At 44.7% G+C, this 18,033-nt stretch overlaps 1 protein-coding gene across 1 annotated transcript; it reads right to left on the bottom strand.

The window, feature by feature from the left end:
- Positions 1–686: 686 nt before the first annotated feature.
- Positions 687–17,950, bottom strand: TADA1 (transcriptional adaptor 1). Its single transcript, XM_044267005.1, has 8 exons — positions 17,673–17,950; positions 12,961–13,052; positions 12,609–12,674; positions 7,970–8,067; positions 6,125–6,334; positions 4,721–4,872; positions 2,360–2,522; positions 687–1,916 (listed from the first exon to the last, which is right to left on the bottom strand). The coding sequence occupies exons 1-8, from the start codon at positions 17,744–17,746 to the stop codon at positions 1,764–1,766; spliced, it is 1,008 nt and encodes a 335-aa protein (XP_044122940.1). The 5' UTR covers positions 17,747–17,950; the 3' UTR covers positions 687–1,763.
- Positions 17,951–18,033: the final 83 nt, after the last annotated feature.

The following is an 18,033-nucleotide window of genomic DNA, read 5'->3' as shown; positions in this document are numbered from 1 at the left end:
GATCCCAGAGTTGGCAACAGTTAAGAGTTGGAGCCAACCTTTGGTGGAACAGAGACTTTCAGAGACTCCCTTGAAAAATCCAAAGTATCCCTCTACCTTCGATCCCACCTTTCACTTTACAAAATGATTCTTGAGGAAGACCGGCATGAAAAGCAGATTTTCATTTAAGCCCAAAACACACGAGACAAAGAGAGTCCTCTGGTGGCCTGTGGTCCTACCAGAGCAGGTGACCTTGATGTAGGCAGGCTGGACCCTGGAGAGCACCAGCAACTTGCTCCCTGGAAGCCGTCACGGCGACAGGCAGCAGGACACGGCTGAGGCCCCGGCTGCTGTCCATCGAAGGACTGCATAAAGCTTTACGTCCCCAGATGTACAGACGGCCCGAAACAAAGCCACTACATTCACTAGGTATCACTGCAAATTTTTCTCAATCTAAAAAATTACCTAAAATTCTGAAGGACTTCTCAGACTTGTGCCAAGAACTGAAACCAAGGTGTTCTTCTTTTTAGTTTACACATCCCAAAAGGAAGAAATGGCCTACTGAAGTCAGAACCCATTCTTTAATGTTTCTCATCTAGCACATCCCTCTACAAAGTCTACTAAGATCTCAGAGAGCAGGGCTGTTCAAACTTCTGTAGGAGGCAGTTTTCCTTGTATGTTTATTTTAATAAACACACAAAAAGAAGTTTTCTCCTGAAAGGTTTATTTTTCACATTTAAAGTACAAAGTCAAATACACAGATCCAAATACTGAACCATGTGAACAAGTCCGTCTATACATAGATCACATAGCCCTACACAACCCATCCAAACATTCTAGCATAGCCCAATACTATCTTCTGAGTAAAAAGCATCACTTCTAAAAAAAACAAACTTTATTATTAGTAACACTGCCAAATGTAAATTATTTTCACTTTATCATTTGATAAAGGATAGAAACATACTGCAGAGGAACTGGGGAATTTCTAAGTATAAATCTAGTATGTGTATGTGGGCTTTTTAAAACATATTCTATAGGAATAGTCAGTAGATGGACTTGCCGACCAAAGTCCTTGGGCATATCAACTATAAAAGAAACAAGTTATGAGAAAAAACTTTGTAAGATTAATTATATTCCAGAGGTTTTTTTGTTGTTGTTGTTGTTGTTTTGGTTTTTAATGCAAAAAAAGGACTTTGTCTAACAGCACAGCATTTCTAGGTCCTATTTTCTATGGAGTTGTAATGAACTTTGAGGGAGACACCTATATCTAAACTGGTCACTAAAGGAGGTATACGATTTTTAACACTGTGTGGATTATTTCAACCAAAATGCAAGAGCACAGTTTTTTAGAAGAAAGGCAGAGATGTCAGGCTTGCCAGATACAGAATATATGTGGCCACGGAAAACACAGATGTCCCTGCTGATCATGGGGACTAAGTTATAACAGCTTCTTTGTTCTAGGATGTCATCTACCTCACGTGCAGACCACAGGATACTAAGCCTCAGATGCCCAAAAACGTTTCCAATCCAGGCACAGAATTTTTTCAGTGCTTCCTCCCATAACTGAGAACACACACACATATAGAGACATGGGTCATGAGCAAAGTCAGATTTATATTAATGGCTTCACAGTAGCAACACAAAATGTACTCAGTGTCACATTTCCATAGGAAAATTTATATTTACACTGTACACTTCAGCCTTGAAATGTGGACCCAAAAAACATCCAATTCTCAACAATCAATGAATTCGCTGAGGGTCCCGTCCCCTCAGATCACCCTAACTCAGCAGAGTGACAGGCCTTCCTTGGCCGCCAGGCGCTGGCGGTGGACTTTGTCCTGCCGCAGTTCTTCGTGATTGGGGTGCCAGAGCTTCATGATGATCCTCTCTATGTTGAGAGCGTATACGGTATGTGTAGGAATGACTTCCCTGTGCACCTGTGATTCAAATATTTGCATGTTTCCAATTTCGCTTCAGTGTATGTATTTTTCCAACATATAAAATTAAAAAGGGTTCTATCCACAAACACACACAAAAGTTGCACAAACCTACTGACTACAAGCCAGCGTCTAATGAAGCGCCAACTAGATAACAAGAAAACAAGTAACAAGCCTCTGAAATAGGAGTAAGGGAACAAGAGGATTTTTTTTTTCTTTTCTTTCTTTTGCGGGGCATGTGGGGTCTGGGAGAGGGAAGGAAGGAGGAGGAAGGAGGCCTGGACCCTGGATCTGAAACATGAAGGTAGCATGAATGGCTGTAATAAACTAAAAACGGAAAACCAAAACCAGGAAGAGGAAAGGCTACTGAATATCTTCGTAAACTCGAAGAAACTTTGAACCTACCCCTAAATCTAGGCCAACCTGAAGAGGCCAAGAGTTACCTGCAGAGCTTCGAAAAGGTCGTACATGTTGACTGGAGGCAAAGAGGCGGGCAGAGTGTCCCCGGAGCACGCCAGGAGGAGGGCAGCCTGCTGCTCCGCGTCATCGGGGGGCGGGTAGGAAGCGGGATTCTGACCGGCACAAGGAGCAGAAAAGGCTGGAGGACTGGAAACAAAGCCAGTAACTAGGAAGGAGACAACTGAACAACTAGAATAGAAATGGACTTTAATACATCTTATTAAAAATATCTTAAAATGAACGAGAAACCCAATTACAAACCCAATTAAGTTTTAGCTAGTATATACATCAGTAGCCCATAATTTACATTTTTAAAGGCAGCCCATCTGTCAAGCTGGAAACAGAATGCAGAGCAACTACACTTACACTCCTCTCTCCACAATGTTAAAATATTTACTAAGCTCAGGACACCGAGCCAAAATTGTTTCCTGCCCTTGAAGTGCTTCTAGTCCCGGGGCGGGGGGGCGGGGGGTGGCGACTTAATTAATTAAAGGAAAATGAAATTGAAACACTGACTTGAGAGAGGAAGATAAAATGTAACTGGAGACAATAGGACTGAAAAATAACATCCAAGAAAAGAAGATACAGCACAGAATAAGCAATAAGCAAAAATGGAGGATGGAGAAAATCCAAATCCTGCCAATTTTCCAAAACAGGACCTAGACAGAGTACCAGCAGGGAAGGCAGGCATAATTTTTATATCATAAAACTGTAGGAGATGACCTACACAATTCTGAAGACCATCCCAGAGGTCACACAACAGTGAGATAACTCAGGAACGCGCAGAAGCGGGGTATGAGTGTGGGTAAGGGCATCGGGAAAGGCAGCCCTGCTGGCGAACGAAGCAGCCAGCAGCGAGGCAGAAGCCCTCCAGGCACCGGCCAGCGGGGGAGAGGGCAGCTCAGGAGGCCTGGCGGGGTCGGAGACACTACTGCCAGCATTCAGCCACTACAAGGAGCCCCCCGCTCCAACCCCCTTTCTTGTTTTTTTGTTGTTGTTGTTGTTTCCTAGAAAAGAATGACTTACGAAGGAGAACAAGTACTCCCACACAGATAGGCCTGAAGGCGACTGAGCATGGAAGCCTTCCCATCCGGCAATCTGAGCACAAACGGCGCTCTTCCGAGGGCCCGTGTGAACCACCTAAAGGTCTTTAGCCACGAAGGAGAATCTGGCTCAACCCCCTCCACGTGCCGTCACCGCTTTGCTGTGTCCAACTCCTTCTCAGCGTCCCACCCTTCACCCCGTCCTACCAACCTTCTCCCGGCCCTTCCTGTTAGCTCTTCACCGACGTCCCTCCCAGCGGCCTTCCCAGTCACACTTTGCTCTCGGAGCGTGCACCTCCCTGTCATCTCCCCGACCAACCAGCCAACTGGCGCTCAAAGAAATTCAGTCACTTCAGTCACCACGAGGAAAATTACATCACCGCTGCTTCTTTCCCAAAGGCTTAAACTCCGGACTAAATTATTTGCTGGCAAGGAAGAAAGGAAGGTGAGGGGTGAAGACAGACCCCACAGGGATGAGATGAAGGGTCATCCAGGTCATCTCATAAAGCGAAGACTCGGGCCGTTACAAGTCCCGGGAGCCCTCGCGGAGGGCGGACAGAGGAATCCCGGAGTCGCGGGCGAGACCAGGTCTGCCAGGAGCAAAGGGATGAACCCAGTAGGCCACTGTCTGGAGCTACAGCCACGGAAGCCACACAAGGAGGTAGAGGAACACTTCCCATCCCTCCTCCCACCATCAAGACACCCAGCCCTGGGACGCCTGGGTGGCTCAGTTGGTTAAGCAGCTGCCTTCGGCCCAGGTCATGATCCCAGCGTCCTGGGATCGAGTCCCACATCGGGCTCCTCGCTCGGCGGGGAGCCTGCTTCTGCTTCTGCCTCTGCCTGCCTCTCTGTCTGCCTGTGCTCGCTCGCTCTCCCTCTCTCTCTCTCTGACAAATAAATAAAAAATCTTTAAAAAAAAAAAAAAATTTAAAGACACCCAGCCCTGACCCAACAGTCACTGCGGGCAGGCCGGCTGCTAGCACCGGGCGGGGACCGGCCCCCGGGAGCCACGAGAACGCACCGCCCAGGGAACCGCCCCACTCCACTCGGCAGACGCGGCGCACGAGGCACTCACGTCGACCACACGCGGCAGCCTCTGCAACTTCGCCTCTGATAAACAGCACCAAGTACTTCACCAGTTACCAAGCAAGCACGCAGCTCCAGAAAACAAACCCGGCCTGCTCTCAGAGGTCCTTACACTTACAGAAACGTAGTCCCCAATCATTCACCCGCGATCGGACACACGGCGGGAGCACACCAGCTAGAAAGAAGGGCCGCGCGATCACAGGAAACCCCATGTACCTCTCTATTAAGTTGTTGTACGCCACGACACTGTTCTTCAGGTAAGGCTGTGGGGTCACGTTACTCCCAAAGGCATATTTAAAATGACCATCACGTAACCGATAAGCTTTCCTTCTGGACACAACAGATGTCAGTATATCTTTCAGGTGATTCTGTGAAAACAAGTAAAGAAAGGAGAAACAGCATGAACTCCTGTTTAAAAGCAAATCATAAAACTTCCATTGACCAAAAAACGTTTAGTAGTGTTCAGTGGACGGAGGCACAAGACAGGCTGGCAATGGTGGAACCAAATGAAGGTTTACCACGGAGCCACAGGAAGGAGGGAGCCGCGCTATTTTTATTTAGTTCTATTTAATAGGGGCTTGCTCTACATGTAATTTATTAAAGAAGTTACTTATACCCCTAAAACTGGCTCCTTTCTCAAAAAAAGGATTTTCAGATAGCTTTAAATGAAAGTACAAAAAAAATTACATGAAACTTTTTAAAGGAGGCAAACTACCTTGAAATCCGGTTTAAAAATAGGACAAAAAGTTTCAAGATTGAAGATTTACTGGTTATAATGCTCAATCTAGTAAAATCCTTGCATGAAAAGAACTTGGCTCTCTCAAAAGCCACATGTACAACAGATATATAGGAAATAAGCAAAAAATTAGGTATTTAATATCTCTTTATGAGCACCAAGTACATAAGAGGGGAATGGAAAATGTCCGTGAAAATAGAGACAGAGCTGGCCCCAGTCTACTGCTAGCAACGGGGGAATCGGGATCACGCCTGGTGTTTCAACTACACCAGTAAGATCATCTCATACCCAGGCCTGAATGATATAAACTGTCTTTCCACACAGAATTCATTTAATGTTTACAACTTCATGAGACAGCTCTTATGATCTTTGAGGTACATGTGAGGAAATGGGGCCCCAAGTATTGGGAATTACCCAATATCGCCCGGCATACCCGGGACTATAGACCCAACATACCTTGTCCAGTAACTGAACGCATGAAGTGGATGGATCAGTGGAAGAGCGTGGTAAGGCAAGAATCCCACTGTTTGGAAACCAAGTCTAATGCTCTTTAAATGCTGTGCCACAGCAAACACCAGTGATTTTAATCTTTACGATTCTCAAACTCTTTTTTTTCCCCCTTAAAACAGTTTCCCTGTTAAATTAAACACCAAGTCAAGCACAAGTGTTATGCCCTAATTAACCTTTCTGAAGAGTTTAGGCTGATAACTGAAGGCAACTGCTTGGACCATGGGATGTTTCCCTCCTCCAAAGAAAACAATTTCAAGATGACAACTCTGAGATGGCGACATTTTGGTTCTTTTCTTGGCCGTTCCAACTTTCAACACACACACAAGCTCGTTACACCCAACCTGTAAGATTGTTTCTGTCACCAGCAAACTAACCTCCACCGCATAGACAACAGCTGAGACCGCCTCCTCCGTGACGTTGTCCAACCCGTGCTCGTAAGCGGTCACTATCATCCTCCCTTCAAGCTGACCCCGAGTGGGAAGCATCATTGTGTGGGAACAAAGTTTCAAGTCATCGTCATCTTGGGGATCCTTTGCCACAAACTGCTGGGCTCCCGAGAGGGGATTTTGAGGCTGGAATCTATGCTATGGGTAAGAAAACTTTTCAAAATTATTCATCACAGTGGCAAGCAATAATGCAAAGAAAAGTAACCAATTTATGGCTTGAGATCCCACAAATTAATACCACCAAAACCATACCACAGGGTGTTAAAAAAAAAAAAAGAAGTAACTCATGCACAAATAATCACAGTCACACCCATTACATAGTAATAACGCAGACATGAACTAACGGGAACGGTGGCAGTGCGCACAGTGGTCTGTTCTATTCAGTGAACACCTGGGTTATCACAGAGTATATGGCTCTGTGCTTAAAAATACAATTAGGGGAAAGGAGAAAATATAAAACTATTTTTAAACAAGTCAGAGTATACTTGTAAGTAAGCAAATTCTGAAAGTAGAAATAGAGAGTAATATTCCAATTACGTCTAAAAGCCGAGCCAACCAACATAACCTCTAATAACAGGTATCCCAAGAGAATACCAGTGTAACTACTTTATATCATCTCCCACTTAAAATCCTCAACACAGATTCTCACTAAGACATATCATTCTAATTATTTAAAATAGCTTTTCTTGGGGCGCCTGGATGGCTCAGTTGGGTAAGTGCCGTCTGACTCTTGATTTCAGTTCAGGTCATCATCTCAGAGTCATGAGGTCGAGCCCCAAGTAGGGCTCTGCACCCAGCAAGGAGCCTGTCTGAGATCCTTTCTCCCTCTGCCCCTCCCCTGGCTCCTAGAAGAGCACATGTGTGCACTCTCTCCCTAAAATAAATAAATAAATCCTTTAAAAAAATAAAATAAACTAGTGTTTCCCAATCTTGTCCCACCCATAAAACCTCTGCCTTCCTCGGGTACATCCAGACAGCCCATCTGGTCTCTCCCATCATCGGTGGGAGATAAGCTGCTGGTAGCGAGTATGACCCGTCCCCATTGAAAGTTTGTATTACAGAAGGAGCACTGGTTGTTTTTCCATTTTCCAAGTATAAAACTGTATTTTATATCAAATATCCCTTTCTAAACCAAGGTACGCTTCTCTGGAGATACTGATGCCCTCTGGATTGAATACGATTGATAGAAAACACAGAGCAAAGGTAGCAATAAATGTTTGTTGACCTATCAACAAACAGTCAAATCTATAAAACGAATACTTTTGAGAAACTTTCTTCCCCAAATATGAACAAAAAAGCAAGTTATTCTAAAATGTTTACAAGTGTTACAGCCAAACCCCTTCATCAACCCCTGCTGATGCTCAGGGCCTAGCTGGGCATCACCAGGATCCTGCCAGAGACCTCCAAGCGTCCTGTAGCCAGGGAGCAGAAGTCTTCAATGGGAGAAACATTATTCATTCCACAAAAGTATTTTAAGAGGAGAAAGAATACAGGCATACTTTTTGAATCATTAAAAAAGCATGAGGGACTAATGAAAACATATTAATATTTATGTTGTAACAAACTAGAACTATAAAAACTCAGACACTTGGGACTCAGAATCTTTGAAACTCTCATCAACTTCAAATACAGTAACATCTTTCCCCCTGAATCATGGCCCCCCTTTTTCAACTCTACTGCCAGTATTTTAAGATTTATTTAGAAATGAAAGCCAGTTTCATCACACTAGCATTTAAATCAGTTGTTACCAAGATCTATCAAATAGCAACCTACATCAAATTTCTGACGAACAGAAGAAAGCTTTTTCTTCCCCTTTGGTTTTCCAGGTTTAGCTGCAGAACCCCCTGTCCAGGGCAAAGATCCAGCACCCTCTGCGCGAGAGAAAAATCATAACCGTAAGAGAAAATAATGACAGTTGTCAACTGCTAAGTTTGCTTTCATTTTGGGCTAAAAAAGTATGGAATGCTCAAGTAATGAAACTAAATAATAAATGCTTAAATTCAGATCTTGTCTTTCTACTTTCTAAACAAAATTATGAATCCTCTCAAATCGTGTTTTTTCAGCTGTAACCGAACTTATTCCTTTATGAAGACAAATTTGTTTTTTCTATTTTAATTAATGTTTATTGGGTGCTTTCTTTGCTTATGAGTAGCAGTAGTATCAAAAAAGGACAGAATTTTCTAGTTCAAGATGGTGAACAAAGCACACAAATTTATCTCCTCTCTCGTCTAAGACCAACTGAAAATGGTTAATAGTGAAAAGCAAACAGCATGTATCCACGACGGTGACAAAAAGGAAGACGAGTGAAACAAGATGAGAGCCCAACGAACTCCAACAATGAGCTAAAGAGGGGCGCCCGGGGGACTCAGAGGGTTAAGCCTCTGCCTTCGGCTCGGGTCATGATCTCAGGGTCCTGGGATTGAGCCCTGCATCGGGCTCTCTGCTCAGCGGGGAGCCTGCTTCCCCCTCTCTCTCTGCCTGCCTCTCTGCCTGCTTATGATCTCTCTCTCTCTGTCAAATAAATAAATAAAATCTTTTAAAAAAAACAAAAACCAATGAGCTAAAGAGGTGCTGAATTACAAGCAGACACACGGAAGCCGTAATCCAGCAGTAACCTAGGCTAGGCAAGGTTGGAAAATGCAGAAAGCAGTCAACCTGCACAGCAGAAATCCACAAAGTCTGGATTTGGAGAAGGTGAGTACAGTGGAAACCGGAGGTGTCAGTAACGTTAAAAACAAGATTAACGGAAGGTCTGCATTCAAAAAGCTCATACACAAACCCCTTCCCTCATCCCTAGCAGTGTGCTCGTTACAAAATAAAAATGCAGGGTCCCCTGTTCAAACATTTACAATTTTCGAGCAACCACGGTAGAGCCCTAAGCCAAGTAAGGGGCCCTTCGGAGTTCATGGGCAGTTCACAGGCTCTGAAGCCAGCCCAGCGCAGTGTTTATAACAGCAGGGGGAAGGGGCGGGGTGGGGGGGGCCAAGAGGATGGAGAACGCTCCTCTAGCTAAACTGAACAAAACTTCTGGGCTATCCTGAGGTCGTTGGTACAGATGCTGGCAGCCCAGAGCACAACTCTCCGCGTGCTGACATGCACGGAGCCCCAGCCGAGCTGGCCTCCCGTCAGCAGCCGCTACAACAAAACCCCCAGGCGTCGTATGCTTCACTCTTCAACACGCGTCACTAGACATCGGATGATCATCTGTAACATGATCCGAAAGCCCAAGCTCAAAAAACAGAAACGGAGGTCCCAGACTAAAGAATTCAGGCAACACAAAGGACTTCAAATAATTTCTAACTGGTGTCTTCAGAGAAGTTTGAAAAGATGTATATCCATAAAACAAAAAGAAGGTATTATAAAAATTGCTGAATTAAAGAATGCACTGGAGGGACGCCTGGGTGGCTCAGTGGGTTAAACGTCTGCCTTCGGCTCAGGTCCTGATCCCAGGGTCCTGGGATCGAGCCCCGAGTTGGGCTCCCTGCTCTGTGGGAAGCCTGCCTCCCCCTCTCCCTCTGCTGCTTCCCCTGCTTGTGTTTTCTCTCTCTTTCAAGTAAAAAATAAAATCTTAAAAAAAAAAAAAAGAATGCATTGGACAGAAAGATTGAAAGAGTTGAAGAAATCTCACAAACACAAAGCATTAATGCAGATGTCTAAAATCAGTAAATACAGAAAGAGATTTAAGCTCCAATGAGGAGCTATCAAAGTCCTACCAGAAGATCAAGAAACAAAGTGGTTGTCTTTGAGAAAAAGTCTAGGAGTGGGAAGGAACTTTTCATTATAAGACCGTCTGTATCATTTCTTTCTAACCATGAGTGTATGTATAGTTCAGAGGCTAAAAAAAAGGCAAAGTAATCCAAGCTCATACAGTACACTTGAAAAATCCCACCCCCCCCAATTTTAATAAGATAGGGGAAAAAAAGGCCACTCATCATCTAAGCAAAAACATTACTTCCATTTTGATGTTTTTTGAAGAATGAATTTTTAAAGCTTTAAAAAAAATACTCCAAGTCTGTCAGTTAAAAAAGAGCTATCTGGACACTCACGACGAGTACTGAGGACAGAACTGTTGAATCACTATACTGTACACCCGAAACCGACACAGCACTGCATAGTAACTAGACTGGAATTAGAAAGTGGCGGGGGGGTGAGGCGGGGGAACTGTTTGGGAAGTCAAGTTCCTCCTCTCCACCACTTCCAATGTCTTTTTGGAACACCCAGTCTCCTGGATGAGGTCAGCGGATCGCGGAAGATTCCCAGCAAAGCCTACTCCTGCCGGAGGGGCCTGGGCGTTGGGTGACGCTGCTGATGTGTGACCACAGTCCCAGCGAGGACGCACCGCAGTGAGCGAGGTCGGGCCGGCAACAAGGACCGCGTTCCCGCAGCAGGCAGACTAGTGTGGATCCAACGCTTCCACTTACTGGTCGCAGAAGGTGTCCGTTAAGTTTTGCTTTTTATTTCCTTTTGTTTTCTCTAAAGGTTCCTAATCCATAAAGAAGGAGGCTAATACCTCCCCTAAACAGCTGTTGTGAAGGTCAACGAGAACCACTGACCATGTCTGTCGCACCGCAGTCACTCTATCAATATTATGAAAATCACTTTTCCTGCCTCGCTTAGAAAAACAGAAAACCCACCCCTAAGTAGTATACGTACAAAGAACTATTTCTATTTTTCACTTTTAAATCATCTCTTTGGGACGCCTGGGTGGCTCAGTTGGTTAAGCAGCTGCCTTCGGTTCAGGTCATGATCCCAGCGTCCTGGGATCGAGTCCCACATCGGGCTCCTTGCTCGGCAGGGAGCCTGCTTCTCCCTCTGCCTCTGCCTGCCACTCTGTCTGCCTGTGCTCGCTCTCTCCCCCTCTCTCTGACAAATAAATAAATAAAATCTTTAAAAAAAAAAAAATCATCTCTTTGATGCCAGCAACCATTAATTTCATTAATGTTGTAGGCCTGAGAGAGAAGTAACCTCTCAAATTCCAAACGTTTCATCCTTTATTTTAAAATAACCAGTAACAAACATTCATGCCCATCAAAGGCTTTATTTAGTTAAAATCAGCCACTTGACACTTTCTAATACCACTCCATGTTTGTTTGGCAATTTTTTTTTACTTTCAAGAGTACTTTTTCACTGTTCTCTTGTCCACTTTTTAATATCTGTATCTGTAGGGCAAACCTTACTGTATTTTGTAAGTGTGAAAGCAAGAACACCGAATAATTACCGATCCCACCTAAGCCAGTGGAAAAACCTCAACTTGCGCCCAAGTCTCTGGACTCCTCTCAGCCGGGGTTTTTACTCCCGGCCCCACCACTCGCCCTTTCCGCGCACTTTTTAGAACACACGGACATGAAAAGCACGATCTAGGTCTCACCATGTTGGCTTTCCTGATAAATTAAATTTTACACAGAGGAGTGGATCGCCTTTATGACCCAACTAGTTGAAGTCCACCCCTGTCTGAAGGAAACAGAACATGAGAAGTCGGACACCCGTGACCACGTGCAGCACGGGGCGGGTGGGCTCGGGACAACAGCCCCGCCTGACCCCACTCCCCACAAACGCTCACTGTTCACTACTCTGCGCCAACAACAGAGGACTCGGCCTGGAGGAGATTCCATGTGAACGCTTTATCATACAGCAGAGGTTAGCAGAGGGAAATGACAGAAAGTTCTAGTAGTCACTTCTATATAAAGATGGCCGTCACAATCACCACGGGTCCTTTAAAAACAAAAATACTCAATCTACAGCAGGAGGGCCCTATAAATCCCAGTTTTTAATAAGAGCTCAGGGTAAGTTTTACTGCAAGGCAAATTTTTAATGTATTTAAATTATTTATTTTCGACTACTTGATTCAAGCAAGATGGTTCAAAGAAGTGACTTGCACCGCTTAAGCAAAAAACCAGTAGTCATTGTTTCTATGTATACCTATTCAGGGCGAAGTGACAGGACCAGCTTCTCCCTACCCCCTGAAAGGCAGCTCTCACCTGCCAGGTGCTACTCCCCGACTTGAGCATGTAAGTGAGACGGTCCAAGTCCAGGTCTTCACCCCATGTGGTGGATTCCCCTGCACCTAACCCTCACTCCCCTTCCCTGTGTCCCGGAAACCCGCTGCTGACACCCGCTGCCCTCCGCTTCTGCATCCTGAGTGCCCACCCTCTTCCTCGTGTGTCCTTCTTTGAAGTCATCCAAAATCAAGCTGAGCGGAGAGTAAAGACCAAAGTCCATCTAAGCGCAGGGAAATCACCGGCTTTACGAAGGTTCTAAGAAACAGCTGCACCTGCGTAATAAAGGTTTTCTTCTGAGCCGTTCAAAGACCATTTCCTTTTCTCGCAACAGATGTGTCTGTTAAAGGAAACTAAAGCCCGGTGCTCAGTGGCTTTGCTGACGGATGTCCCTGGAAGTATTTCCACTCCCTTACCTGGTGTAGACACCAAAATCTGACAACGCGTCAGAATAGCCAGGAGGAAATCGTTGTGAGAATGGACTGAAAAAGGGAAGATTATCATAAGTCAAATACAAAATATTTAAATCGTAAGGAAACCATTGTTTGACTTTGGATTATCCCCTACCCTGCCATTCTTTACACTTTATTTTTAATATTCATAGTACTAAAATAATCTTACATACCACTAAAAACCCAATTTTATTTTTTTAACTGAGAAGACTACAAAATATATTGCAATTTATTACTGCAATTACTTATTTGCCATTTATTACAAGTCTGGGAAAACTTCAGAACAGTAAAATAACTCCCCAGATAATTATTTTACCATTATCCTGTGTGAGAAGTCTATGAGCTTCAAGGTCAAACTCTTCTTTGCTGATCTTCTGCTTGAACCACAACTTTAAGTTAGCCCAGTATCTGCAAAGGCAGAAGCAGTATTAAGAACCAAGGGGTCTGCTTCTTTCCGAAATTCACCTTACCTGCTCCAAAACCCAGGGCGGGAAATTTTGCAATCCCTACCGTATAATATGCTCAGTTGTGTTCCTCTCCCCAAATTCGTATGTTGAAGCCCCAGCCCCCAGCACCCAGGAAATACTTTAAAGCCTTTAGAGAGGTAATTAAATTAACTTAGCATCTTCAGGGTGGGCCCTCAGCCCATGTGATGGACATCCTTGTAAGAAGAGATTAGGACAGAGACACACACACACACACACAACCAGACGGTGGCCATCTACTAGCCAAAGGGAGAGGAGTCAGAAAAAACAGCCCTGATGACACCTTGAAGTCAGACTTCCACCCTCCAGAATGATGAGAAAACGAGTTTCTGTTGTTTAAGCCGCCCCCTCTGTGGTATCTTGTTATGGCAGCCTTGAAAGCCAACACACCTAGGAATCAGAATACCGACAGAAGGAGAAGGAAAAGTTTTTCCCAGAAGTGACTGGCAGGTAGTCACATAATTGGGTTCATGAATGAAATAGTCAAAACCACAGCTGTACCTTTCCTTCCTCACTGTTAACCTTTCTAAAAGATTACCCTCCAGAATCCTACATTTAAGATTTATATTTTTAAAAGTATTATTATTAAAGGTATTAACTTAAATATGAATTTCAGATATGCGTTAATAATACCGTTTATAATACAGTATCGTATATTTGAAAGCTGCTGAGAGATCTTAAAAGTTCACAAGAAAAAGCTTTGTAACTATGTATAATGACAGATACTAACTTACTGTGATAATCATTTTGCAGTTTACATAGAATACTTGTCACACACCTGAAACTAATGTAATGTTATATGTCATATGTCAATCATCTCCCAATTAAAAAAAAAAGATCTATATTTTAAAAGGTGTATGTTTTATGGGTTGGGAAAGGATCATTCATTCTGATCCTATAACCTCCTTCCCTTCAAATGAACTCAAGTTTTAATCTAATCAGTTGAAGTAATAAGTTTCTAAATTGCCTCACCACGAAGAAAACACCCATCGGTAGGAGAAACTTAGTGGTTTTTAAAGTGAAAACCAACCACTAATCATAAAAGGTTCCAGTTAACTAGCAGGAAAAAGAGAGAGAGAGAGACATTTGATCCTTTATACCTAAAGATTAGAAATAGGAGTAAAATACGACTTTCCACATCCATAGCCCCTGATTCAGTGCTTAAGGAAGCTGCCCCTTCCTTATGAAGCAGAATGAAGAGTCACTCAGTCCATGTCTTACAATCACTTTCAATTCACACTTAGCTACTTTCTGATGCTCATTTGAGTTCCTGACAGAAAAGACAAAAAAAAAAAAAAAAGATTTCTAAACGAGACAGCTGAATGCCCTCACTGGCTTACTATACCCCTGGCAGGGCTTCTCCTGAACACAGATCCGCTTCAAGCCATCTGAGTCGGTGCCTCTGTATGTAACCGGCTACATGTGCAAGTAACCGCCGGCAAAGCTTCGGCTTCACACGCATTCCTTCTTTCCAGGAGAAATCTAGCTTTAAGGGAGTCAAAGCTGGCTAAGACCCATTTCACTCAACAGCAAAATATGCTAAGTTCTAGAGTCCGGCATGACTTCTCACCTGATACACGCTCATTAGTCGGTAACTTCCGAACAACAGACACTCAAATGCCTTTTTTTTTTTTTTTTTTTAAGGACAGGAACAATTATGAAATGAAATAAAGCTCCACAGAAAAAAAAAAGTGTTTTCCCGTCCCATTCTATCCAATAAGATAGTAACATGAGACAAATTTCATTATTTAAAAACCCTGCATCACAATTTTACAAGAAAGATGCAAATACATTCATATTTTGAATGCAAACTTGTAAATGAAACCAGGCTCTACCAGGAAGCTCTGCCAACATGATACCACCGATCTCCAGGGGCAAACTTCGTGGCCCAAAGGGCCAGCACCCCTTCCAAAATCTGGAAGACCTGCTCCCCAAACCTGGTCTCTGTGTTACCTTGCTGTACAGCCATGGACAAACAACTGTTCCTAAGAGTTCGTTGAGGAAAAAGTCAGTCAGCCTCTGTGAAGGTGAGGATGATGGGAGAGAAATATAAGTGGGTCAAACGAGGAAGCACGGGAGAGACTTAGAGAAGACTAAATACATATGATCGAGTCACCAAAAATAATCCAACACTTCTCTACACAGGACACTCTCCAGGGTACGACACAAAGTGAGTTAACTAGCAAAGGCCACGTCTTTCTAGAAGCTGATGAGGGCATGCAACCTGACGTAAAGGACATTCGGACCACAAGCTAAGTAGGAAACAACTCTCATCTGGGTTCCTTTTACACTGCCTCTGCTCTACCTGCCACCAAGGACCATGTGTAAATGGGCAGGTTGTATAAACCACAGCAAACTACTCATGGAAGAAATGTGAGAAATCACTATAGAGCAATGCTATAGTGTTCTAAGGAGCAGGAGGAAAAGACAGTGAGAGAATGGAAAAATACAAAACCACACTATGCCACTAGCTATTCCTGGCACAAAAGCGTATTTTGATTGCATTGTTCATGGAGATTTACCCTACAGATGCACCAAATTTAGCTTTCACATCTGTATTTGACCAACATCAGAGAGCCAGCATTGGCCTTTAAAGACCAAATAGGGAATACTAACTTCAAATTTCTGGCAACCCTGTGTGATATGTGTGAGATCACAGAAGTCACCATCACATCTCATCAGTAAATCACACACAGCAGGTCTCTCAAATTTATTATATTATGGAAACACTTTCCAATATTTTAAGCATCCTAGACGTAACAGTAAAAAGTCAATTGTGCTTTAAAAAATGTAAATTTTAGCAGTCAGTATTACAAAAGTAACAAACTATAGTAATTAATGAATGGTGAAAACTTAATTTTACTTATTAAAATAATTTTCAATTAATTAAATAAGCAAAGAAATTGACAGTAAACATGAATATTAAGATGTAATTTTAGGTGGACTATTTTATCTTTGGGAGTCAATAAATGTTCACAAAAAAATTAATTATGCCAAAATAATAGATTCGATTTTAATGCTAGTGTTTGTAGAAGTCTGATTAACGTTCATAATATTAAAATAATCTTTAAGGATTATATTTTGCTTGGGGCGCTTTGGTGGCACAGTTCATTAAGTGTTCGACTCTTGATTTCTGGTCAGGTCATGATCTCAGGGTGGCACTGAGCCCCAGGGCAGGATCCGGACCAGTGCTCAAGTGAGGAGTCTGCTTGGCATTCTGTCTCCCCCTCCTGCTCATGCTCCCTCTATCTCAAAGAAATAAACCAGTCTTTTAAAAAATTATATTTTGTTTCTAGTTATTCGGTTTAGGTCATGAGTATTTCATGGGAATGAAAAAGTCTTACATGGGAATTCTGTGTATCTTGCTAGAATAAAAAGCAGAATGTCAACTCCATCACCCCAAAATTTCACAAGAAGGAAAAATTCCAAAATAATGTATGACATCCAAGTAACTTCAGCCTGCTCATAATAAAGAATATAAAGAAAAAGATAAGAAGCAAGTGTCCCCCCAAATGCCTTGCTCCTGCAGCAACATTATTTTTAAGGGACCATCTAATGGGGAATGCAAATGTGTGGAATATCCCAGAAGCCATCTAGCAGCAACAACACAGGCATTCTAATTTTAAACATTTAAAATGTGTTTCCTATATTTAAAGAAAAAATTGTAATAACGATTAATGTTCTGAAAACTTCCAAACTCGTCCTTGTACTTCTGAAATATCTTATCTAGCTTCGGCCTCGGCCGGATTACTGCCGGTTCATCCCGCCATCAGCACTGGCCCTGTTGGCGGACTCGGTCCCCTGCCGTAACCCAGGTCTGGCTGGGTGCTTGCGGCTCTGGAACCCCTCGTAAGGCATCAAAGCCAGGAATCAGGCATGGGAGGCCTGGTGACTTCTGAAGAGTTACGTAACCTCCCTAGAACTCGGTCTTCACGTCTATCAAATGGGAATAATAACCGTCCGGAGCTCATATCTCCAATGAGACAGCACGTTAGGGAGCTTAAAGGGTGATCAGCGTCCGTTACTGAGATCATCCCTATAACCGCGGTGATGCTGTCAGTGCTCTATAACGCAGGATCTACGCATCCCCGACGTCAGGAAGCTCCCGCCTCCAGGAAGCCCTCCGGGGCGGGCCGCCAGGCGCGGTGCCCGATCCCGCCGGGGCGTGTCGGGCTCCGGGTCACTCGGGCCCGGGCAGGCCCCACGCGTCCCGAAACTCCGCGCAGGGGCCCGCGACCGCTCCGTAGGCCCCTGGACGTGGAGTGCGCCCCTCCCGCCCCACCCAGGGCAGAGAGTCCAGGCGAAGGCGCCCGCCCGAGTCCCGACGGAGCCCGGGAGGCCCGGCCCCTCCGGCGTCCGGGCGAGTTCGGGCTGCCCGCCCGGCTCCGGCCGGAGAAGCCCGGAGGCCCCGCCGCCCGCGACGCTAGGCAGCACGGGCCTCGGGGCGGCGCGGGGTGGGGGGCGTTTCCAGGGTGGGTCGGCGGCCCGAAACCAGGGGAGCGCCGGCGCGGGGACCCGGAGGCTGTGCCAGAACAGCTCTTACTGTTTCACGTTGTCCCCCAGGGCCTCGCTCAGGTTCTTCTTGGCCGCCTCCAGCTCGCTCACAAAGGTCGCCATTGCTCCCCACGTCTCACCCGACCGCAGACCGCCCTGCCACAGTGACCAACAACCGAAAAACCAATTACGCGAGAGTCTCGGGGCTGGAGGCTCTGTCCACTCCGGTCTGTCCCGCCCCCTGTCCCTCAGAAGACTTTTGTTTGGTTTTCGGCTCCGCCCGCCTTCCTGAAGAGAAAGTGAGGCGTAAATTCGCCGTTTTCTCAGTCCTCCTCCTCCCGCCCGCCCGGGTCACGTGACTCGTATCGTTGGCCCCGCCCACACCCTACTTAAACCCGGGACCGACCTGG

This window comes from Neovison vison, chromosome 10 (assembly GCF_020171115.1).
Source record: "Neovison vison isolate M4711 chromosome 10, ASM_NN_V1, whole genome shotgun sequence".
In the NCBI taxonomy this organism is placed as follows: Eukaryota; Metazoa; Chordata; class Mammalia; order Carnivora; family Mustelidae; genus Neogale; species Neogale vison.
Note: the sequence above shows the minus strand (reverse complement) of the source record. Positions and strands in the feature narration are given on the sequence as shown.